The 26,639-nt window shown below is 38.7% G+C and overlaps 1 protein-coding gene across 6 annotated transcripts in view; it reads right to left on the reverse strand.

Moving 5' to 3' along the window:
* ZNF143 (zinc finger protein 143) overlaps positions 1–26,639 on the reverse strand; it is a 38,779-nt gene that overhangs the window by 9,673 nt on the left and 2,467 nt on the right. Inside the window, exons 2-11 of one of the 6 annotated variants that reach the window (XM_039706807.1) lie at positions 21,462–21,605; positions 16,819–16,949; positions 15,946–16,038; positions 15,418–15,501; positions 15,107–15,187; positions 13,974–14,170; positions 9,665–9,739; positions 5,435–5,554; positions 4,411–4,486; positions 2,425–2,550 (exon numbers count right to left, since the gene is read on the reverse strand). In XM_039706807.1, the coding sequence (XP_039562741.1) occupies positions 2,425–2,550; positions 4,411–4,486; positions 5,435–5,554; positions 9,665–9,739; positions 13,974–14,170; positions 15,107–15,187; positions 15,418–15,501; positions 15,946–16,038; positions 16,819–16,942 (976 nt within the window). In that variant the 5' untranslated portion in view covers positions 16,943–16,949; positions 21,462–21,605. The remainder of the gene's footprint in view (positions 1–2,424; positions 2,551–4,410; positions 4,487–5,434; positions 5,555–9,664; positions 9,740–13,973; positions 14,171–15,106; positions 15,188–15,417; positions 15,502–15,945; positions 16,039–16,818; positions 16,950–21,461; positions 21,606–26,639) is intronic. The other 5 variants (XM_039706809.1, XM_039706810.1, XM_039706808.1 and 2 more) reach the window with 5 other exon arrangements.

Here is a 26,639-nt window from a genome sequence, read left to right on the forward strand (position 1 = left end):
CACAAATACAGGTTCTTTTAGAGTAAGTCTTTTTGTGTAACATAAGTTTAAGCACAGCAACTTACATCACTGCACCAAAGCCTTTCACTGTGAATAGCAGACAAGACCAACCAATAACACTCCAATAACCCTGACCTTTCAGATCTATCAAAGCACACAGAGAAGGAGAACAGGGGGGTTAAATTTGGACACATTCAAGCCACTGACAGGCTGTCCTGGGGTAATTTCCCACTTCTAGAGCCAAGTACATTCCACACCATTGTGCTGCTTACCAAAGAGGAGAATCTGAAAGCAAGAGCAAAACACCACTACAGATACAACTGTAGGTAATTAAAAATAAAAGAACAAGTCCTGATAGACAGTAATACCACGAAACTCCAAAGCACTTCGCTCCTTGGCAGAGGAAACTCCTATTCACTCCTTCGGGCAGCTGTTTTGGGAAGGATTTCCAGCTTCCTGCCAAGGCAGTGTGTATTCCCCGTACACCTCAGTGTTGTGTTACCATGGCTCCCCTAATCCTCGCTTCAGCCAGGACCCCAAACACGTCCCAAAACAGCAGGGCTGCAGAGCCAGCCCCACCCAGCAACAGACCCTGCTCCAGAAACCGAGACAGACCGCTCTGAAACAATGCCCGCAGGAATGTCACCAGACCGGTCCCCGGAGGGGCCTTTTCAAATTCTAATGTGCTTCCTAGCAAAGCGACCAGTTTCCAGGTGATAGCGAATTCCAAGTCCAGAGCTGCAAAGCCTTGAGGCTCTACTCCACTGGCACATCCACAGCAGCTTTCCTGATGCCAGAGCTGTGTGCCAGGGGAGACCATGGAGAAAGCCAAGGCAAGCAGCTGATGGCACTGAGAGCAACACTTGACTCTACTCAAAGAGGGGGAGAAGTCACTTCTGGTTAAAACAGGCAGAAAGTGAAGAAGGTGCTGACCCTGAAGTACCTTGTAAAGAAGGGAAAGGTTTCTAAGGCATGGGAGAGCCCAGACCTGCCTGCTGCCCTGCTGCTGCTTGCACAAGGCATGAGCGCACGCTGCTCCATCCACCTGCACAAAGCTGGTGCTGCACTTTTCCTCTCATTCTTTAGCTTCCTGGAAACTCATAAATCTGAAAAGAGACACCTCTGGCCCCTGGTCTGCTGGGAAATTATGATTCTATTACTCAAATTGTTCAGGTGGGTAGGTTACATAAGGCTGGCCCAAATCTTTTGTCTCAACTGCTAAACAGAGATTAAATTACTGCACACCTTCTGTGGCCATAAAAAAAAGAAAGAAAACAGTTCACAGCTAATAAAGCTGTCTGTGCTGCAGAAACCTTGATGCAGTGCATTCTCTTCTAGAGCTGAGATATTATGTGTTCACAGAAACCATTCCGTTCATAGTCTGTACTTGATGCAGTGCATTCTCTTCTAGAGCTGAGATGATATGTGTTCACACTGATGTTTAAAAATCAAGATAGCACTAATCCCAACAGGATCTTTTTTGGTGTATGGAAGTCCAAAAAACGCAGAAATATCTTAATATAATCCTGAGTTTTTCCAATTTTTATTGCCTATATTTACATCCCACCCTCCCATATTATAAAGTGTTCTTAATTTGAAAAAAATCCAAACCCCTACTTCTTATTGTTTCTTCTTGACTCACAAAGATTCAGACAGTTCAGTGGAAAAGCTTGTCAGTGCTCTAGCAGAGACAAATATATTTAATGGAATAGGTTAGTAACTGATAGATTGTCCTTCCTACATTTAGGGGTTGTTTTTCTTGAAGATCACAGGCACAAAGGAGACATTGTGCAATCTTGTTTGCATGTGTGTGCATCCACAGAGTTTTGCAGAATATAGTGTGCTGTCTAGAATTTGTGGTTTGGCTTCAATTTAATGTTTTTAGACAAAATTTAAGGGTTTTTGTGCCTTTGCAAGTTTTAGTAGCTGTTGGTTTTCTATGACATTTTGGTTTTTCTGCTGGAAGAAGAGATGGGAAATGAGGACAACAAACTCAGAATATCAACCTTCATGAAGCTGGCATGTGAGTTATATTAAAGCACCAAAACTGAGGACCACTGAAGCCATTTCTAAAAGGCAAGACAGATTACTGAGGAAAAGTTCCTTTTTCTGTTACAGCTGCAGATGAAGCTGTAAAGGCAATGAGTGACTCAGTGACAATGTAAGTGAGGCACTGCTAAAAGTTAGTGCATTTGCAATAGCAGTGTGAATGCTTTAGCACTTTTCCCAAGAAAAGCATGCTGAATTTAACGCTTACCATGCATGAAATGCTGTTGAGCTCACTGGGCTTCAGAAAGAGAATATACACAGGCTGATTTTGTCAGTATAAAGCCACAGAATGAGCAAAGAGAAAAAACTAAAAATCCACCGAGGTGAATTAACTATTCACCGAGGTGAATTAACAACAGTGGGTGCTGCTGGTACCTGTGTGGGTCCGAATGTGCTTCTGCAGGTCTCCAGAGGTCTTGAAGGACTTGGTGCAGTTCTCCTCGGTGCAGCGGTACGGCTTCTCCCCAGTGTGTGTGCGCACGTGGCTCTTTAACCCGTACCCTGGCAGCACACAGAGGCCATCAGCACAACACCAGCATGTATACCAGCACAGCAGCAACCACCACCAGCAAAACCTGGCCTTGCTATTCCACTCAGCAAGGTTGATGAGGCAAATTTACTCTTTCATTCTTTGCAAGCTCTTCATTCTACCCTACAGAGCAGCAGAACTCTAGATAACAGTTTAGAAAGTCTTTGATTATTTTTTTATTATTTTATTTATTTCAGTAATTCTTCCCTTCAGAAGGATAAACTGCAATTATGTGGACAAATATTTACTCTGCCTTCTGAAGAAGCCATATGCTGTGCCTTCCATCTAGTTCTTACCTCTTCCCATTTCTGTCACCAAAATGACATTTAATTATTTGCTCACAGGAAAAGCAATAACCACTAATGAAGGCAGCAGTAAAGTCATATATATAACCAAGATATGGTTGTATGTGTGATACATATACAAGATATTGGTGCTAACTAAGAGCAGTCATAGACACTCATTCTCTTTAAGATTACTTTTAAGAACTCATCATCATCAAAAACTCTACCGGTCTGAAGTGAACTTTGGATCAGGCCCTCTATAAATTATTTTGCAATGAGCATTTAACCAAAATTTTCCTTTCAGCACTTCCCTGAAAAGATAATGACTAAAGAAGCATGAAACAGCCATTTTAGAAAATGAACCTGAATTTCTCTTCTATCCACAAGCCATGTACCAATTTGTACAAAATAAAGTCTGTAAGAAAATGACTGTTTTAATTTATTTTGGGGAGAGCAGTGAGTTCTCCCCAAAACAGCTGAAATTCCTGTTCTTGATGTTTTTAAAAGCATGAAGCATGTTAACCAAGCTGAGCATTAATTCACATTTATATCTAAAATAAACTCAATTTCATGACCCAGCCCAGGAGAGTTCTTAACATTTAAACCAAATGTACTCAGTACTTAAAGTGAACTTTGTCCAAGGCAGGATTGTTGAACTACAATAGTACAATGGCTCTGATCAAAAATACAGTATTTATAAACAAACAGCTGTTTTTAGCCATACAGTGTGTTGCAAAGGAAGAGAGTATTTAATTACATAGTTTTGAAATCCCTTTACAAACACTGTGCAATTAAACTTACATGCAGCCCTTTAAAAGTGTGGTTGTTTCTCTTTTGACTTTTTGCATCAGTATTTATTTTGTTGTTTCTATTCAAAGCAACTGCAGCAAATTTATTAGATCAGATTAAGTTATTTCAAAAATACCTTATTAAAAAAAAAAGCCTAACTTCTCACAGCATGATACTAATTTACACTCCAAGTAAAAGAATAAAATTTGAAACAAGTTTTGTTTTCTTCCACTTTCTTCCATGTTTCATTCCTCATAACTGCATTTTGCACAATCAAATTCAATCTCAGGGAGAGCATTATTTATGAGCAGAGTAATCTGTACAAATGGAGAGATGACAGATGTCACTCTGATACAAATTCAATAAAGAAGATGCTGGTTTAAGTGTTCTATCAAAGTTCCTTTCAAATTTAGACCAGAAGATCAGGAATCTGCCCCTAGCCTACAGGTTCAGCTTTCTATTATCACCTAATTTAACTTTGGCTATTAGTTTACTGTTAAGAAAGGCCTGTTTTTAAGATTTAGTTTGACTGTAGATGACAGATGAAGAGTGAGGGAAGTGTTGAGTGCTTCACCTCCTTCCCCCTTCAGTAAGAGTTAAATCCTCTGTCCTTTCTACTGCTACACTAGCTGAAAATGTGATTTTTTTTTTTTCCCAGGTGTCCCAACCAAATCAGCAGTTAAAAGAGGCAATATTGAAACTTACTTTATTCACAGACAAAGACTAACAAGCAGGAGGAGCTAGTCTGCACAAGATTACCTGTTGCAAAGGCTTTGCCACACCCAGGATGTTCACACTGGTATGGTCTGTCTCCTGTGTGAGACCTTTCATGCACCTGTTGACATCCAATACAGTGACTTAATGAAATGCTGTATCTGGTTACTCCAGCACAGAAACAGTTCATTCTCAAAGCCAACATATTTTATTTATCTTATTAAGATTCACATTGAATTGTCTGTTTATGTCAGTGATGAAAAAAGAATGAAATATGGTAAAAAACATTTTCCCTAAAGATGTCTCTTTCCAAGGTCTAACCTGATCCTGCCAGTCAGTTTGGCACAAAACTTCTGTAAATGCATGCAGAGTTGCCATCATGCACTACATTAAAGTCAGGAGGTACACATGCCTCACAGCCCACTCTCTATCTGATTTTTGACTGAATGCTTCTAATGTTGCTCTTATATTGCCTGAAACCTCTACAACAGGGACATCATTTTAGCAAGTAGCTCATAAAGCCAGCTAGTCAGTGACTCCTGTGGTCAGAGGCAAAGCAGCACTGTGAGCAGGATACCTCATCAGCAAGGGAGTGTGCCAGCCTCAGCTGGAACATGAGCAGCCCTATACCATTCACCATTTCAGTAATTCCTTCCCTTCATTTACAAAAAGGAAGAGAATTAAGAAGTTGCCATCTTTTCACTTTGAATATTAGTTTTGAACAGTCTCATTTTGTACCATGATGGCAAAGTATTTCAAAACCTGGAATTTTTGCATGATCATGCATACATGTAAAGTTGATAAAGCAAATGCTGAATTTCAGAACTTCTGTGACACTGCTGGTAGGAACAACCTCACCATGCTGGCAACACAGCAACTGAACATCATCCCAGAACACTAAGTAAACTCAGCTGAGCACCACCAATTGCTGAAAAATCAATCCAATAAACATCTGACAAAACAGCCCCATTGCAACTGGCCCACTCTCAATTTCTATTACTTTTAATCACATAACCTTTCAAAAAAATCCTATCCACAAAGTAGCAATGCACATTTTACATCTCATCACCTTAAGATGGTGAGCAGTTGTGTACAGTTTTCCACAGCCATCATAATCACAGCGAAAGGCTTTCTCTCCAGTCTGCTGAGATTTTGCAGTCACTCTTGTTCCATGTCCTTGCAAGACAATCTTAAGAGAAAGAGAAAAAAAAAAATTTAAAAACCCCAACCATATACTAAAAAAAGAACAACCAAAAGGGATCAGAGAAGTTGAGAAGTTACACACTTGATTTTGCTATCAAGCCAGAGCTGATTCTGACAGGTTTCCTTTGTTTCCCTTTGCTTTGCTATGCCATGTATTTCTGAGCCCTCAATAAATAAACAAAAAATAAATAACTGAAAATCATGATGGAAACTGTAAAACATATTTACTTGTACCTAGTAAATTTAAAAGCTTGCAATAATTAGTCAAATAAAGACGAATTATTTATAATCACAGTGGTAAAATGACCAAATTAGTAGACAAACAAGTCTTAGATTATATCTGAGGTGCTAGATCTGTGCCTAAGGGAAATTAGTTATAAATCAGACCACCTTCAAATACAAGTTCATGGAAAGGCCAAACAATAATTCAATGTCCTTAGAATGAGCACTTTTTGAAAATGAAGGAAAGCGTTTTGTATTTGGTCTGCCATCCATGTATTTTGATCTAGCTAACTGGAGCATTGTGAGCTGGGTTCTACTCTCCCTTGTGGCATGACAACAGGAAAATAAACAGCACAGCTTCAGGAGGCACCTGAAACCTTTTACAGGCTCCTTCCTACACTGACATGCAAGAAACATGAAGAAAACCTGACATTCACACAGACAGAACACAGAGGCAGAAGCCCAAACATCTGCACTTCCATACAACTCTGTGCAAAGCAATTGAGACTGTTTTATACAGTCTGTCCTTTCAAATCACCTCCCTTTTGTTACAGATCCAATTCTATTCCAAACTGTCAAAATAACATTTCACAGGATGGATGAGGAGACAATACTCTCAGCAGAAAACAGTGTCAGCTGCAGCAGGTTGCTCACAGCCATATCCAAATGGGTTCTGAGTATCTCTAAGGATGGAGACTCCTGAAGTGTGCTCCCAATGTTCACATTCCCAACTAACTCTTTTGGCAGCTGAGGCTCTGCAGAGTGGCTCCCTTTGCTCAGTAACCTGCTCAGATTGCCCCTTGCCATCCCTGAACTCCAGACTGCTCCTCATGTGCCCTGCTGTGATGCCCTTCTGCAGATACTGAGGATGTTATAATTCCCCATGAGGATGTGGGCCCGTGAACACAAGGCTTGCTCCACTTGTCTGGAGAAGGCTTCATCTTCCTCATCATGACACAGTGGCACAGTCACCATCTCAGCAGCCACACTGGGCTGAGCCATCTCCCATCCCAAAGCCCTGTGCAGTCCTGCTGCTCCTGAAATAGAAATTTTCCCTCTGGAAGGGCAGCTCCACTGCTCTCCTTCCCCAGCTGGCCCTTTTGAAGAGCCTGGATCCCTCACCACAGCCCTCCAGCCATCTGAGCCCTCCCACCACAGCTCCCTGCACCAGGGACACTGCAGCCCTGCAACAGCACACACCTTGATCTCCTCCTTCAGAGAAAGCACCAATTTCACTGCTAACACCTTTCCTACAGATTCTTCAGAGAGGATGGAATAACTGTTACCTTCAGAATATTTGTAAGGCTAAAGGAGCAAAGTTCAATACAAAACTTTTAATCAGTTGAAATGTTCAACTCCATCACTTCAGAAAATCTCCTCTGAGAAAGCCACAGAGAAAAACGACCTCCTGGATCAAGACCCTCTGGATCAAGAAACCATTACTGATACTATTGTTTAACCTGTGACAGCATGAATCACAGAAATCCCTTCAATACACTAAGGATCATGAAGAATATGCTTGGTTGAGCACCTGCATTAAAGTACTATTTTTTTTCTGTTAGTAAACCTGCTACTATTTCTTTGTTGCTCCAGCATATTAAAATATTAATATAAAAATGTGTGTATACTCGCTAAGTTCTGCCATAAAGCTCAAGTATGCCAAAGTTTAAAAGAAAACAAAAACAATTCTGTAATGTGCTGATATTTGTAAAGAAATAGCCAAACATAATCCTACCAATATTAAGATGGATACAAAAACTGGGGAGGAAGCACATTTCTAATAATGTGGAACTTACTGAGAGGAACTGTGTACTTGAAATACTTTTAAATAGAATGAATAAATAAATAGAATTTAAAACCCCCTATTTTTAAGAGATCACAAATGCATCCTGATCTCAGAGAGGTAACACAGGAGAAGAACAAAGATCTTGGATCAGATTTTTCTACTGCATGCACAAAAGCAGAATCATATAACCAAAGTGTGTATTATGAGCAGATGGGTATGACAGGTTTGAAAGGAAATAGTGAGATATCCATTTGGGCACAAAGAGTCTTTTGTTTGCCCATGTAGAAATCACAAAGAGGTTTTATGCTTTTTTTCTTTGCTGAAACACCTAACTAACCACATGCAAGTCTGAGTGGCTGCTTAGCAGTGTGACATCTGTTCTGCGCCCTGTGGACTTAAAAAGTTTATAAATATACACCTTGTTAATTTTACATATAAATATGAGGGTATTTTATATCTTAATACACATGAATACAGAATGAGCTACCAGTAGGTATCTACAAAGATATAAGAATGATTTCTATTTTCATAAAGAACTGATAGCTGTTGGCCCCTTCAACTGAAGGCCAACTGTAGTCACCTTATAAGGGTCAGAATTTGAGACTAAGCCTCACTACCTTTTTGAAATATCAGATCTTGTTTTGTTTGGAACATGCAGTGCTCCATAGATTGGCACATTTCCATATTGCACATATGTTGCCATATATGTGTAAGATAAAACCATGTCCACATTCAGTTTGCTTTGGGGCTGAAGCCAAAATCAATATTTAGGAGAATGCTGATTACAAGTAATTTTGCTTAATAGGCTATTACTTCAGGTAAAACCAACCAAGATTTTCTCTCACTCTTCCTTGAATTTTGCCTTTCATTGGAGTTGTATCCCTATTCCAGCCTACAAGTGCAAACCCTCTGAATTTCTTAATTCCATTTTCTGGAACGTGGTCCAATACAGTAAATAATGCAAGTATTAGTTATTCTCTCCTTCCACAGTCATGCCACACAGGCACAAGTGAAATGTCTGCAGCTTTAAATATTGTGGGATCTAACTTGCAAAAGACTAAAAATAGAAAATTTGAGCTAAGTGTGAGAGGTGAGCCTATAATTATTCCTTTCACAGATGATGTATTTTGAACTTGGAAGAAGACATTTTTTCTCCCTGTCTACTTCATTATTTCTTAAGTTAAGCAAAAAGGAGGAAAGGTTTGCCCAGAGAAGCTCCATTCTCAATGCAATGACTTTTCCATTTTTGATTTTGACATCTGAACATGTGAGGATATAGAAGTTTTAGTATTATTTTAGTTGTATATTTGAAGACCAGAATACATTTTTTTGTCTTTTTCTTTAACAAAATACATTATAATGCCAAATACCAGTCTCCTTACATAATTTTATGGATCCTAGGGGAAAAAGCTTGAGACTTAGTAAGTTGCACCTGTATCTTCCATTACCCTTTGAACTCTTAGATTAATCTTTTAACATTTAACATTACATTTCTGTGTACAAACAATATGGATCTAGAAGAAGTAATTGAAGTATTTTTTCTGTCCTTTAAGCATTCTCTAGGAGCAACACTCTTAACTACTATTTCCTTATAAAACCTGCTGTAAAGGTCAGGGACCCTAACCAGGCAGGTGGAATCAAAATAAGTCATTAAACAGAGAACAGACCTTTGCCTGGAATGGTCTCTCCTTGAAGAAATTTAATAACTGAGACAACATTTTTCTGTTTTAAATACTATCAAAAGTCAGCTCCTTCTCTAGAAAGAACTTCTGAAATACTTACACTCCTATTAAAGAAATACTCAGCTCAGCTTGAAAAATCTTAGAAAGCCAACATAATTTTAAATTACCTTTTAACAGGAAAACCCCCTAGACAATAGTAAGTATTAAAAGATCTTTTACAACTCTTTTGACAGGATCTTGTACAGAGTGAGATAAAATAATCTATCTGTATAATTTAAAATCTCCAGCTTCTGAAGAGTAGAAGCAAACCATAGTTCATGGCTACAGGGCTCCGTGTCATGCACCTTACTGGGCAGAAAAGGCAAAATAAATAAATATATTTTATTATTTTATATTGAGCACATACCTGCATTTTTTTATCTTGTTCATTTTCGCCTATAATTCCCGTGCTACTAACACTGTCATTTCCATCAATGGACACCTGAAAAACAAAGTTGAAATGGGAAGGAACATTTACATCAGTTACTTTTATTCATCTGAGAAACAGGGTTACAGACAGTTCCTGGGTTTGTTATTTCATAGCTCTCTAGCTCCCTCTGGGAACATGGTTGTCCCATAATACATGAACGTACACAAAAATCACCACTTGCAGCACCTGCATTACAGAGCAGGCCAAGTGAGCACAGCAAAGTTGTTTTATAATAGGCTAGGAAAGGCTGCAAGAACTAAGGATGTTAAATTCATAGACTGACAAAAGTATTACAATAAATCAATAAATTTAACAATACTGAGTTCTGACAAAAAACCAAAAAAACCAAGCATTTACTTATTGTGTAATAAAGATATCTCTCTCACTCCTTGTTAAGCAGAATGCACTTATTTCAAACAGCACAACTGCTTTTTGAACCAAAATACCTAAGACAATGTGTTACATCACAATTTGAACAAGTCAAATTACAACTAAGTAAGGACTTTGGTATTGCTACATAGGTTTGTTTTTAAAGACAGTCTCCAGGAAGAGAAAGGTATTGCTGTTTCCAAGGAGCTCATAAAAATATTTGAAAGACTGCTGGATGTTAATGTGAATTTTTTATTTAAATAAAAATGTAATTACCCAGTTTAAAAAAAAACATCCCAAACTCTCTCACAAGCAGCAGCTCAAAGAAACAGCATGTTGCTGGTCACTATATAAAAAAATTAAAGTACACTTTGCATAGCTTCCCACTCCTAAATTGTCTCTGTATTAAGCACAGGCATTCACAATACTCTCTGCCTCCATTATTTTCCAGGCTGAGACTGATGCACCTAAGCCTAGTCTAAGTGATTTTATTCTTCTCTAAAGCAGTTTGGCAGGAACCCTCCCTCCCACGAGCCACAGCAGGCCCCTGAGACCCCTGGGGGTTTGTGAAGCACCTTGCCCACAGCACCAGCCCCCAGCAGCTTGCTTGGAGACTGGCAGGAACTCATCCCACAAGAGGCTGTCACACTCCCTCTCTAAATTAGACTATTTACTTTTGGGAACTTGGAGCTAAAACAGTAATGAGGAAAGTGCCCAAGCAGAGGCAAATTTACATTACAAAAAGATTGCAAAGAGTGTCAGAGAGCAGGTAATTTTTGGGTGTTTTTTTTGAGAGGGAAACAAGAGCTCTTTTGGGACCTTCTCCCTCAGAATTTTTAAAGGAAGAGGGGAGAACCTGCACAGAAAGGAGAGACTTTAATTACTTCATCCTGAACTTCCTGTTGTTGGTAGAGAGAAGAACTGCTGACATGAAATTAGAACTTGATCAACTATTGGAAACAAATGATGCCAACAGAACATGTGTGCATGTGTTGAGGCATGCACGAATGCCAGTTCCTGTACTTTGCCAGCAGCTGAGATGGCACAGGAACGCAGCTTATGGAAGGAAAGTATGTGCTGGAACCTCTTCACCATTTCATCGCCTATTCTCACTCCACTGAGAGCAGTGACCTTTTCTCCTTGCTTGCTTTGGGAGGATGGTGGCATTGACTCAGCCCAAAATTAGAGGGCTCATGTTAAGTCTGCATGTGCTTTGCATGTTGTGGAAAGTGGTACTTTCCTGCCTGAAGGAGAAGTGAGGGACAATGAAAAATGCACATGTTCCACCACTCCAGTGAGCTTCTGGGGAGTCTGCTTGGACCTCTGTCACTATGGTATTTTTATGAAAATCCTTTGCTAGGATTTTTCTATTCTAGCTGAGAAGCCTCAGAAAAGAAATGTAAACAATAACTATCTGATGGCTGTGGAATGTGGTCTAGACATTGTTTACCAACAAATGCATCTTTAATTAGTCCATGTGAGTTGTTTCTACTTAATTACCAATCAAAGATAAAGCTGTGTCAGACTCAGAGTCACGAGCTTTTGTTATCATTCCTTCCTTTTCCTTTCCAGCTTTCTGATGGATCCTTTCTCTCTATTCTTTTTAGTATAGTTTTAGTATAGCATTTTAATATAATATCATAATATAATAAATCAGCCTTCTGAAACACAGAGTCAAGATTCTCATCTCTTCCCTCGTCCTGGGACCCTCGAACACAACCTCAGACCTCTTTGTATGAACTCTCTTATATTCTACACTGATCTTGGGCACCCCACTGATCTTTGTTTCTGCCTGTTGCATAGGACAGGGAAAAAAAAGAACCACCACTCTCCAAACTCACCTTTTTTTTCTTTGTCCTTTAAGTTTTGAAAAGAAAACCTTAAAAGAACCAAAGAAAAAAAGACACCCAACTTTAAACTTCTCTTTTGCAGTATTGTAAAAATTCTGGAAGGATTCCAGGGCAGATCTTTGAGCTCCTCCTAAAATCCTCTCCTTTATGCTAAAGGAAGATTTAGTCTGCCTTCAAATAAAAACACAAGGACACCTACATTGAGTCAAACTAAAGACCATACTAATGCACCATTTCACTTCCACCAGCAGCCAGCAGCAGATGCTGGAGAACACTAAACCAACAGGCCAAGCATGCAGTGATGCATTCCCCATACTATCCTGCCAACCTCCAGGCAATTTGTGGTTTATGAACTTCCTGAACCAGAAGTCACGTGTTTCTACCTAATAGCCTTGGACACATTTTTCTTCTATGAATTTACCTAATTACTCCTTGAATCCAAGGACATATTAGCGTCCACAATATGCTACAAGCAGTGCTTAACTTTGAGCTGTTTGAAAAAGCATCTTCATTCTTCTGGAACCTGGTGTTTCCCAGTTCTGAAATGGATGCAGCCAATAACAAGTCACTACTCTTCTTTGAGCTACTTAAAATTTTAGAAAATCCTACCATATACTTACCATGTGTATTTATTTTATTCCTGTACCTTTCTCAAGGTGTCTGAAACACAGCTATGAAAAGTGTATCTTGCCTCAATATGAAATGTGCATGGATATGGACAAGAATCACAAAACCACATTTCTTCTTTTAGGAGAGACCCAGAGTTCTGACCATTGAGCTAGTATTTGGTTTTGTACCAAAAAAATCCCATAAACCAGGTGTAGTGCTTGGAAACTCACTTCTACTGACCGTTCCCTAAAGGTTCCAGCAATACCATTCAGAATAAGGTTCTGAGATGACAGGTTAAAGAAAACTATTTTTCCTAAACAAACACACAAGTGCATTAAAAAAAACCAAATTCACATTACAGAATTAAAAAACCCATATTGAGTTAAATAGGATGAAAGCGTAAATTTATTTGCATTTCTTCTGTTTCTTCTTTACCTTCTCAAAACAGAAAATTATCAGAAATTATGATTAATATAGCTGCTGGTTAAGAAGGGCAAAGTTGTGACTGATTTAATCTAAATGAAATAGTACCTGTGGAATATATAAAAGCTTGTGATTACAGCTCAACTAACATTGAATTACCTTTTATTTTATGAAATGTTAAAGCACAGCATCACAACACAATCTGACTGCCTGTCTTAAGATCTCTCAATTCTAACAGACAGAAGCATAATGAAAATAATAGTGAATAAGCTATGTAATTATCCTAACTGGCCTCCCAAATTTTGACAACTCTTGGTGACATTAAGAGGACAGACTTTAAAATATATTCCGCTCTTTTTCCAGAGCAATACAAGCACTGATGGCAATTATCCAGCAACTAGGACACTGCTTAAGCACAGAGTCATGGAAGTTGCATCACCCATTACCATACTTACATCATGCCCAGTAAAGTGAACATGAATTTTGTGCATCCGACTGCATTTTTACTACTGAAAATATGGATCAAAGAAGTTTTTTTCTGAACTGTTTGATTGTCTTTTCTACACTTCACACCATGTGTTGCCCTTGCTCAGTACACCAGGCCATACTCTTCCCATTCAGGAAAAAAAAAAAATCCAGCAATAGTGCTGAGCAAGAATAATCCAACTTTGTCCTTCTTTGCAAACAGTGCCCTTCCAAGAGACTCCTTTGCAATGCTATAGGATAGAGAAGATTATCATTTGGCTGTCTAAATGGCTTTCTAAATCCTACTCCAGTTCAGTGCCCAATCTTCTCTCCTTTTTATGGAACAACTATGCACCAGAGCTGCTCATGACAGTCAAGCACTGCCATGGCAATCTGCTGTTCTCTCTTCTAGGAGTCTGAGACTCTCCCAGTTACAATTTCATTTCTTAAATGACAATTGGCTTGTGCTGCCAGATATGTTGTGCTGTACATTAAAACATGATGGCTAGAGAAAATGCCTTGCAGAGTACCTTGGCTGCATATTGCTCCAGAGCACTGATGGTGTCAGGGTCGATGGCAGCATCTCCTGTGTGCAGTCCTGCCACTGTGCCATCAGCCTGGATGGCCAAAATGGTGTCTGACTGTGGCATCTGCACCGTGTGGTGGATGTAGGCAGTGGTTCCATCCTCCAGCTGCACAGCTTGCAGGGCACTCTGGTCATAACTGTCTGAGGAATGATATTGCACAGTGTTAGGATTCTGAAAGGAGCAGCAGTGTGTTACATGAGAAACTATTGCTCTCCAGAAAGTGTCTCCTGAAGTCACAGACACGTATGAAATACATGGGAAATATAACCACTAGGATATGAGATACATAAACACTTAAAATAATACTGTGAATAACACAGGAATTTGTTTTCAAAACAACACCTCCTATAATTTTATTTCTACACTTTAAAAAGTACAAAAAAATTATATTGATCAAGCTTTCCTTACAAAGGAAATCAGGAACACAAATATGCTTTCCATTTCAAATCCATTCATGATAAAATGAAAATAATATAAGAGATCTACTGAAATCATTACTTCAGATTTCAGAATTCATAGATCTCACATTTTAAGAAGAGAATAATGCAAATATGCAAAAGAAACAAAATATAAAACTACTTTTAACAAAAAATTCTATATTACATTCTTTCCTCTTACTATTGTTGGTTGTAAAATGTAATTATCACACTGGTTTAAACAGACTTAAAATATAAACTTGATCACGTTTTCTAGAGAAGTGGTACTATTTCCAAGACTAGTGTAATTATCTTCTGCAGAAACAGAAGTTATCACCTGGAATAAGTACATTTGCATCCTTGACTGTCAACTGTCACATTTTCTGCCCTATTACCTAAAGGTATAAACTTTAATGTGATCCTGAGCCAGATAAACAGTGAAATACACTGGGTTTGACTACATTTATAACTGTTATATGAGGCCCAAGTCAGTACTGAAACAGTCTCATTTCATCCATTTTCAGATGTCAAAGTTAAAGCAACAAGAAACTCACACTGGGAATCCCATTGAGGTGACAGTTTTTAGAGAGAATCCTGTTAAATACTGCTGAAGGTCTGCTGGACACTGAGGTGACAAATCCCACCTGCCAGAACAGTTACCTTTCGAGGTGTGGTGAATAAATGCTGTTGTTCCATCTTCCAGCTGAACCGCCTGTCCATCCTCCAGCCGCAGGCTCTCCCCTGCTCAGGAGGAACAATTACAGCACTTCAGCAGGATTCAAAGAGTCCTCAGATGGAAAGATTAAACACTAAATACCCAGGATTACAGAATACCTAAGATCTCTTCATGATTATTTCAATTAAAATAAGAAATCAAAATCAAGTTATTATCATGACTGTTAATTACTTAATAGCAATATTTATCAGTAATACATTATTTTAAAACATATTTCTTGTATTATTGCACTCACTGCTTTTAGGCATAGGTACATGTTGAACATAAGCAGCAGAACCATCTTCTAATTGAATCACTTGGCCATCCATTAATTTACCATCTGGAATACACAGAATATTTTTAAGAATTCTAATTGTGTAACACATCACAGTTTTAATACACACGTGATACTTGCTAGACTAACATATAAATAAAATATCAACAAGAAATAATGTTTATTAAATAGAAGGCACAGTGTGACTGTACAGAGCTTTTAAAATTCTGGGATTAAAAAAACAGCAAAGGTCTGCTGTCCTGTCTGTTAGGCAGAATGTTGATATCTGGGTTTGAACCATAAAGATCTCTTTGCTTTTGTATGACTTATATTCTTAATTTCATGTTTGCATCTTATTAGTAGCAAAACCAAAACATTTATTATATCGTATTACCATAATTTCCCACTAGAATTGGAATTTAAGAAACAATGTACAGATTTTGCCTGCCTTTACAATGCAAAGAGAGGGTTAGAAAGGGGAATACCACTTCAGTGGCCACCAGTAATTACCTTTAGAATTGTGCTGTATGTAAGCAGTGGAGCCATCAGCCAGGGTAACTGCTTGCAAACTTACACCTTCCATGTTTTCCAAGTTGTCACCATCTAGCAGGGAAAAAAGTTCACCTTCACTATAACCAGCATGGAGCCCTAGAAATCTCAGCTGAAAGACCTCCATAAATCATTACATCCCCTCAAAGCACATTGCTTTGACAAATAAGAGCAAGTAGTTCTTACTTGCTTTCTGATTTCTAAGCCTGGGAGACGTACTAGGGTTATATATTCAACATTTTTCTCTGTAAACATGACAGCTAAATGTTATTTTCCTTAACTAAAAAAATACAATGTCACTGAATAAATAATTACAAAGCTGAGGTTTTTGGAGAACTATGAATTAAATCATCAGAGCCAACAGTGAAATAATGACACACATCCTTGTATTGAAAATTTTGTTTTGTAGAAACTACTTGTCATTAATACACACAAAACTATTTAGATTAAAATGCACATTTAGGAGAGAGTTTGCAATCATGTAAAATCATAACAAAGCTTCAGGAAACATCAAGTTTAAGCAAATTTCAAGTCATTAATCTATTTTAAGACTCAACTTGCTTAATACATACTTAGATATCAACTGAATTTACAAAGTATTAAACAGACTATACAGAGAATAAAGTCAGATTTTATATTTCATATATTTTTGGCACATTTACACTTCTATTATCTTAATTTAAAATAATTTACATCCAGAATTAAATTAGTGAATTTAATCAAGCTCAGTTAACTGTTTTCTGTTGGACTTTTAATTCCGAATACACGACATGAATTTTAGTGTTTTATCTGAGTTTCAAAGAGAAAAGACGTAATAAAGTAGAGATATTTAACCTGAAGGGTCACCTTGCACAGCTACAGCTTCTGTTAGACACAGAGTCACGTGCTGGGCCTCCATTCCTCCTCCAGAAAATTCCGTCATTCCCTGAGAGTCCCGATTTATCTGAGCTAATAACATTGTCTACCTAGAAAGAAAGTATTCAAAAACCAGAACATTGAAATACAGAGCCAGTACTACATAATCCCAGTTTAATGTGTGTTTTATACAGCTGCTACAAATATTTTATGTTATGTTTTGTTTTGTTATGTAAAAAACGATTGATTCCTCTATAAAATATTTTATCTGAAAATACTTTGAATGAATAAGAATTATCTGAAATAGATAAGTATTTTACTTTATTTATTTAACAATTAACTTATACATTAAAGGCTTCAGCTAGCACTTATTTATATAAAGTGCATCCACCACATTTAAATTGCAGTTAAATAGAAGTGATTTAAGTAATGTACAAAGACTAATGATGGTATATTGATTCATCTATAAAATATTTTATCTGGAAAATACTTTGAATGAATAAGAATTATCTGAAATAGATAAGTATTTTACTTTATTTATTTAACAATTAACTTATACATTAAAGGCTTCAGCTAGCACTTATTTATATAAAGTGCATCCACCACATTTAAATTGCAGTTAAATAGAAGTGATTTAAGTAATGTACAAAGACTAATGATGGTAATGACAGTACAGGTAATGATACCTATTTGTCCCCAGAACTGAAATAAAGCTGACAATTCACCCATAGTCACCCATGACAACAGCAGGGCTCTATCTGTATAAATCAAAGATCTCTCCAGTGCCAGTAAGAGGTTTAAAAACAATGACACATCGCAAATCTAACTGAACAATTCAACTATTTCCCTAGATTTTCCAGAAAAGTTTCTGTTTAAACAAAAAAACCAACCAAACAAAACAATCCAATCTGTCCTTTAAAATAATGAAGTATCCCATGATAAAATTTGTTAATTAGACAAAAGGCCAGTGATCAGGGAGTGACTGCTGCATCTCACAGAACCAGACAGAGCCATCCCTTTGCATACTCACATTTTTACCAGGCATGTTTTAATATGGGAGATCACATCACAGCTTTTAATCCTAGTGTGGTTCTATGACCTGCTGGTTTATAATTCAAGGCTGAGAAGAATAATCTAGTATGTTTAATTTATTTATGAGTACCTTTATAAATATATTTAAGTACTTTTACCCTTACAGTCCAAAAATCTGCTCTTGAATAAGCAATTAATCAACAGTCTTAAAGACCACTGAGAAAATTGTAATTTTCTCGAAACTAAGGAATAAGGAGCACAAAATTAGACCATGTAGGTACTCCAGTCTGCTACAGTATTTAAAAAGACTGCCACACTAATTCAGCAGTTGAAAATTACACCCAAGCAGTATTTTCCAAATACATTCAAGTGTATACACTTTGTATACATTTGGATGTATACATCCATTACTTTTTCCTAGAGCTGCAGGCTCAGTTTCTTATTTCCAGTTAACGAAACAGATACAGCTGAACAAAGGAAGTGGAAAGCTAAAGTACCTTAGGGAAAGTTTTAAGTCCTCCTGCCTTTTTCATATGATACATTGAAAATCATACAAAAAACCCTAAAACATTACTAATGATCAGTACATAGTTCTGTAAGAAATATGCCTTCCAAGATTAATAGTCTCATAATTTCTCCCTTGGACATTAAGGAAATTAAAATACTGGCTTGGAATAAGGAATTTGGACCTTGGAATAAGGAATTTGAACAACAGGCATCAAAAAGATGCAATTAAGACAGAAACCAAAATATAATCCAAAAGGGGTGTGAGGAGATTTTTTAGGATCCAAGAGAAGATGGGTAATTCTTCCCAACATCCTTTTCAGGAAAAGAAGCTTTAACAGAAAATGAGGCCTCTAAAATAGATGTAATATACACAAAAAGGAGAGGCCATCCAGACTAAACTGCATTTACATAGATGTCTCTGAAGAAAATGAAATAGGAAAATTTATTTTGATACTATAATCTAGGAGACAAGGAACGGTATGAGGATATAGGAAATCCTGAGTTCAGCCTCTTCCTCTGCCATGTCCATGACTGTGAGTTTGGAAAAGTAACTTTTCCTACTACTCATTTATAATCCCCCCCATCTCAAAATAGGCAGAAAACTTTCATTTAGGAAGCAGTTTGCTCACAAACCAAAAATCAATCATGATGTAGCTACAGAGTCAGCCTAAGCAGGCAGAGAAGCAAAGCAGCCCAGCATTCATGGACTATGCAGCAAGTAAGGTCAGAAAGCTGTTGCAGTAAAACAAAAAAACAACCAAACAAAAAACAACAACAAAACACAACCCCCCCCCCCAAAACAAACCCAAACAAACAAACAAAAAACCACAACAACCCCCCCACACAACCCCCCCCCCAAAACAACCCCAACCAAACAAAAAACAACAACAACACCACCACACAACCCCCCCCCCAAAACAAACCCAAACAAACAAACAAAAAACCACCCAATGACAACAACAATCTAGCAGCAAAAGGAGTATTATCCAGCCCAGTTTGCAAGGGCTGCTTTTCTGTAGGTCCTACCAGCTTGTAGCAAGTTAAGTTAACTATTTCTGGTACTAAATGCTAGTGGTACCCAGAGGCTGGCTCTCCTCTGACTGCTAACAGGGGTCTCTATTGGCAGCATTTTCCATGCACTTGGTTTTCAGGACACCTCATGGAAGCAGGCTGCAGAACAGCTACACCATTGCACCCAGCAGAGAGAGAAGAAAGGCTCCACAACCACAGGTGTTCACTGGAACTAGAATGAAATAATTCCAGCAGACTGCACCTCAAAGTCCTGTCAGCTTGGGTCTACAGAAGGAATATTCCCTCTCTTAGACAAGTATCTTTGGAGATCCTCAGCACCTTTAGTATGATCTCCCTTCCTGCAGAACTCATGGCTCTGCTCCCTCCTTTGGGCAGCAGCCAGTCCCTGCAGACAGCTGCAGAGTTCTGAGAGTCCGAGCAGAACTCACGGCTTAAGGGTGAGTGGCTACTTTGGAAGGAAAATAAATCTAAAGCCAGATACAATCAGGGCTGCAGGAGCAAGAGTATTTGTTTAAATTGTTTCACAGTGTTAGTTACTGTAGCATGGCTATCAACTCACACACACTGAAAACTGCTGAAGGGAACTGCTGCACACAGAACAATGGCTACAACTTTGTCCAGAGGACATGGAAAATCATACACAAGAACTCAGCAGCAATGCAGCCTTTTTCTCCCAATTCCAGCTCCTTTCAATGGTCACTTCCAGCATAGTGGAAGGACAGGATTGAGAGAAGGCTAAGTTCTTTATCCCCTGCTCCAACCCTTCTCCTTGTACCAATTTTCTTCTTCAGTCCTGTCACAATACCAAATCTCCAGGACATGCATCTTCCCAGCTATAATCCCCTCCTTCTTGTCAGAAAAATATAAAATACTTCTGTGTCCACACCAACTCCTTCTGCAACCAGTCTCCAAGTCTTCTCTTGCTGCTGCTCAACGACCTCTCACACCACTGTCTATGCCCTTCCTTCCTTCCTCTCTCTGTCACCAGCTCCTGTTCCCAGGACCCACCTTGGAACTACATCCCCCACAAGAGGCTGGAGCACTGGGGTGCTCCCAAAACCAGCCCCAGCTTTCACTCCCTCTGCAGGGACACAGCAGCTTTGCTCTGCCACTCTGTTGTGCAGGGAAGAGCCCTCAGCCAAAAGTGGATGTGCTGCTTCCTTCCAGGCTCTTCTCCTTCTCCCCACTGGAGAACACCGACTAGCCAGACAGGGCAGGACAGAGGCAGGAAAGACAGATACAGGAAGGAAGGATGCAGGAAGGGAGGATGCAGAGCTGGCCTGTGTTGCAGAGAAAAGGGTCAATTTATCAGAGATAATGATGCCACGGTGTCACTTGCTAAGATTAATCACAAACAGGAACAAATTGCCAAGACAGGTATGGACTCTCCATCCTTGTAGAGGTTCAAAGCAACTTGACACAGCCCTGGGCAAATGAGACTTGCTGTGATCAAGCCTGAATCAGATAAATTTCTGAAAGTCCTTCTAACTTTAGAAGTTAGATGCTAACTTCAGATGCTCTCTGATAATCAATTCAATAATGCATATATCAACAACAGCATCACCTTGCTGTTCATGTATCATCCACCCTACAAATCTACTGTCTTAAAATTTTATAATTTGCTTTGCTTTTTCAAAACCAATTGGTTTTCATCAAACTCAAGTCTCTTCCTTGCCTCCACTTCAGTCACTCTCTTCAGTTTCCATCAAATTTGTCTCCATCATTTTTTTCAATCTGAATCTCACCAGCTTCTTTCCCCAGTCCACACCATTGCTTTTATTCCTCTGCATTTGCATCAGTTAGCTTCTTTAAATTTCCTGTCTGCCAGGAGTTCTGTCAATAAAAATCTAGGAGAGATTTCCTTTACCCACTTCAAATATTGCAGCACATTAGTCAAAGGCAGCTGAAAGTAACCATTTTTAGGAAAAGCCAGGAACCCTGGGGTGGAGCCTACATAGCAGCTTGGCAAGACTGACACACGTGGAGTCTGTTTCATCTCAAGAGCTGTCTCACAGAAAAGACAAGCCCAGGCTCAGTCACGAAGTACTCACTGAAGTGAAAACTTGAGAGTTGACTTTGTGAACTCTTGCAAATCTTCCCAGATCATACGCAAGCTGCAACTGTCAATTTCCAAAGGCACATCAATGACGATATCTGGGCAGACTTTCACAGGGACAGTAACGTATCCTGCATTCCTGAAACGATTAGTCACCAAAACATGTCCATGGTATCCATGCAGAGAAAATCTTACCATTCATTTAGATGGTTCAAACACTTCTCACAAAAAATCAGCCTGAGGCAAAAAAATTCGGCAGAAAATTTCTGAACTGAAGAGTGTGTGACCACAGTCAGCCACCCCCTCTAGCACTGATCCCTTAAACAGCTTCCAGCAGGACACAGAGGAGCAAGCTCTTATTAAAAAAAAACCAAAAAAAAAAAACCAAAACAAAACAAACCATCACCCCCTGCAAATTATCTGAACAGAAAAAAATACTCCCGGATACACACTAAATTCTCAACAGTTGGAAACCAAAGGCATGTGAGCAGGGAAAGGATTATTAAAAACAAAAGATTTTTTTTATGAAGAGTTCATCAAGTTGCCTATTTAGAGAGCATCACCTGTAATTTTATCTCCACTGACACTCAAACAAATAGAATTTTCTGAGTGCTATTACTTGTTTTGGGGAAAAGATGCAACGTTAGAAGAAAGGTTTTTATGTAAACACAATCTAGCAACTGGAAAGAGAAATCTCCACTAAAAACTGGGAATCAGCAACTAAAAACCAGCAGGTGGGATTCAGGGAACTGAAAAGCAAGGGAAGAGCTGGCAGAGGGCATGGCTGCTCTGGAGCAGAAGGGGGCTTTGGGGCACTTGGGAACTCTAGCAGCTGAGAGGAGAGCCCAGTGTGGCTGGAAAAGAGCAGAAATTAGCAATTTAAAGAATAACTGTACCACTGTATTGCTGGACAAAGGAAAAATCCTGCAGAGACAGTAGCAGAAACTCCTTAGAGAGATAAAGATGATGCTTAGCAGATGATTAATGGGAAATGGAATAAAGTTTGTAATAGCAGGCAGGGAAGAAAATTTACTGTTACAAAATACAAACTTAGAATGTGCAAACAAACTGGGAAAGAATGACACGAAAAAAGCTACTCTAGACATTTAGCAACCTTGTGATTGTTCATTCCCCTCATGCAGACAGCACTGAGAAGTTTGAAATAATATGCATTTATTTCATTTTAAAGGAAAAATAATTTTTATTTTTAATACACTTCTAAATAATGTACAAAACCACTGTAATTTTATAAAACTTATAAAAACAACAAATAAAAACCAATCAAGAAGGGTAATACGGCAAATAATACATAGCCTCACAATAGTGAAACTTTTATTAAGGAATTCTAGAAAACTGTATTCCCATGTCTGACAAGCTGAATCCCCAAATCAATTCAAGTATGTCCACAGTGTAATATTATGAAGTTTTTTTTCTGAATTAAATACTGCCTACCTTAGGGTCCTTGTCAACTGGTATGATTGCAAACATCAGTAATTTCACAAAACTAGTCTGAGCAACAAATGTGTGAGAACTCAAAAATAGTACCTATAATTAACAATCTGGTTAAATACATTTCAACTGATAATTCATACATGTTACAGCCTTCTGAGTCTCCATGCAAACAAAAAGTCTGACAGACTGGAAAACTCACTATTCCACGCAAAGTTTTTTCAGGCAACCCAAGAAGATTTTTAGCATTTCTTCCCCCACTAATTACATAAAAGTCATTTGTCATCTTTAAGCTCAGAAACAGACACAGGAGAACTATGACTCTTTTTACAATCTTACTTCTGCTCCCCTATGTAGCTGCATGATACTCTTTACCAGTATTAAGCAGAAATCTGCAACAGGGTCAGAAATTAAATCCAGATCCTGTGGGTGCTTTGATCAAACACTTCAGGAGACGTGGATTTCCTTCTTCATCAACAGTCCTTACCTTTTGCAGGACTTTACTGCACTGAAAAATTGGGGTTTGTGCTGTTGTCAGTCAGATTGACTTTCAGTGAGGAAGGGTAACAACTACTTAATGCTGGGCACTTCTTAATTGCTACATGCTTTCTCACAATCTCTTTTACTGTATTTTCTCCAGGAAAAACACAATTTCCACCACATGAATAATCCACAGTATAAAATGGAAACAAGGCTGAAATACAGGATAAAAACCTCTCCTACAGAATCTGGTAACATCAGTTGGATTCAGACAATTTAATAGCAAATCACACAATCACTTTCTAATTTTCCACATGGTAAAGAAGTGTTGTGAATGATAAACCACAGGCCCTAAGTCTGTCCTACAGAAAACCCTGACCAAGAGTGAGAGCACTGTCAAGTGCACAAGCACAACACACACACACTCTGAAGCCCTAAACTAAAGACTCCTTTGTATTCTTTTTACAGTATTTCAACCTTTCTGTTCCACAAGAAATACATCCTAATAATAATGCAGTTCAAGACTAATTCACTGCCACAGTGTTTGGTATTTCTTCAGAAATGAAAAATAAATGTAGGATCAAATTTATCATTGACTTAACCACATATCAGTCTCACTTAAATGAAAGCAGTGGGAACCACATTTAGCCTGACAAAATTACTTCATGTTCCAGCAGTCTTTTCCCCCAAAAGTAATTTCCATACAGTTTATAGAACAAATGCTATCTACAAATTGTGACCATTAAAAGTATTGTCTGATATCAATGCTTGCATTTTATAGAAATTTAAAAAAGCTATTAACCAGTGCAAACAACGAATATTTACAGATCCTTACTCTGACTAAGGAGTTTACATGTGTGTGTGTGTATTTTCACTCTGTGGGAATGTGAAGGTTGCTATTATTTTCGAAGGTATGGCATTTAAACAGAGGAAGATTCAGAAAATCACCCACCAACAAGTCCTACACATGTGAGAACATTCAGGCTGATCCCAAATATGACTTCTAACTTCACACATTTCTTGAATATATTACAGAAGAAATGACTGGTTAATGAAAGGAGGCCAGAGTAGTTCCACCAGCACATGAGCTGTCAGCAGTGCTGACAGAAGCTAAACTCCTTCTGCAGCTCTGGGAAAAGCAGCTCACAGCAAACCCCCAGTTCCATGACCACATCTGCCCTGGGTGCACCATTCCAGCAGCACGGCTTCCTGAACCTGATGTTTGAAACAGATTTGGGAATCTTCCAACAGAGCCAGCTCCAAAAATCCTGCATTGGAAGCTGACAAGCAATTGAGACCCATGCAGCACTGTTTGCAGAGGTACAGACACCAAGATTCCCAAATTTTTATATTAAGTACAAAAAAAACATATTAATGCTGCTAGTCAATGAGCAACATGCTAATGGCTACTCAGGTACCACTATCAGCCGTAGTAGTACCCAGCAGAAGGAGCTGGCTTGAGGAAGAGCCACCCATACAATCTGTCCCAAACACCAGATTCAGGCATGCCTGAAACACCCCTGTATACCATGAGGAACGCTGGGCTGTGTGCATGGAATGCCTTGCAGACCTACTGCAAATGCAACTGCAGAACTCTGCCTACCCAAACAGCCCATCAAGCTTCTCTCCATGCAGGTGGTAGTTGTTGTTCATTTCTTCTCTCCTGGCCAAACTTGTATTATCAATGCTCAGGCATAACTTCCCTTCTAAAGAACCCCAAACGCGTTTCTTTATTGCAGACTGACGGGTAATAAATTATTTGTGTTTTAATAGTCAAAAAAGGTTTGGGTAACTAATCCTAATGTGCACACTCAGAAGAAAAGCTGAATGGCAGATGAGCTGATTTTCTGAAAAAACTCAGAACATGATTAGCAAAGATGAAGAAACCCCAACTGAAAGTAGTTTTACAGCACGTATTAGTGATATAAAGCATTTCATTCCAAATTTATTTTCACCCTGGATGTACAAAGGGAAACAGATTTAATGCACCTAATAGATGAATCAGTGTGTTTCTAAACTACAGGCTTTTGTTTGGCTTGTTTTTACCATCAAGGCTGTACATGTAGCGAAAATATGTATGCAGAAGGCATCCAGCCGATGCATGTCACAACTGCATCTAAGTCACTCCTAGAAACAGTGATGCCTATTAACATGAAAAAATATATACAGTTAACATCATGGGGCTACTTATCCCTTAAATCATAAAACCTGCAGTTATAACAGTGTTTTAAATAAAACTGGGAACATCTGGTGATTAGATGTACAGTTAAGGGCTAAAAATTTGAAAGAAACTGAGACCTACTACTGTGGTTTTTACTTTCATGCCAAGCAGACTCCTAACTTTTTAACTGTCAAGCAATCACAAAAGTCTCTTATTTACATCACCAAAACAAATGAATCCTGGCCATGCCCTTTCAAATCCTGCAAATCCACTGAGACTGCCAACAAAGAGAGGAATTTTGAGTGGGCTGTTTTGTGTGGCTATGAGTTAATTAGCGATCTGGTAAGTGCATTACAGATGTATCAGCATTAGCCATGACAGTTAATGGCAGTGCTTTAGCACAGGCTTGTATTTCAGGAGCTAAAGGGGCAGCCTGCTGGATTGCCAAAGCCAGATTACAAACGGAACTTGAAACAGTACATCGAAATACAACTTACAAAACTGTGCAGCACCACGTTAGCTATGTATGAATATACTCAACATATGAGCAAACCAACAAAATTGCAAATACAGCCCCATCTTCCAATTCTAATCTGTCATCAGAAATGAAGTCCAGGTAATACAATTTTCTGCTCCAGTGTGTACAGAGGGAAACATTCTGCAGACAGTAAAACACAGACTGAGGTGAGCCTTACATAGTTTTAAGTGCAACTCTGATGTCAACCTTGAAAATTGCAAAACCTGCTGGAACTGTAAATTCCCTTTGAAACTGAAAATTTCATTTATTTAACAAGTGTTATCTTGGTGGAGCAAAGTACAATCCCACTATACAGTTAAAAACCAGCCTCGTATCCCAGAATATTTTAGCAGACTAAGTCACTGGAAGCATCTACTAATTTAGTCCAATTTGGTTTGGAGTAACTGATCGATGATCCCTGGTGCACAGAGGGGGAGAAGCAAAACCATACTGCCTTCAGTAAATACAACGAAGGGCAGATCAAGGTACACTTTGGTACAGGCAAAACCCCATAAACCCCACTGTGCTGAGATGGGTCACCAGGCTTGTTCCTCTCCTGCCTAGCA

This window comes from Passer montanus, unplaced genomic scaffold (genome assembly GCF_014805655.1).
Source record: "Passer montanus isolate IOZ18808 unplaced genomic scaffold, ASM1480565v1 scaffold2, whole genome shotgun sequence".
Lineage (NCBI taxonomy): Eukaryota > Metazoa > Chordata > Aves > Passeriformes > Passeridae > Passer > Passer montanus.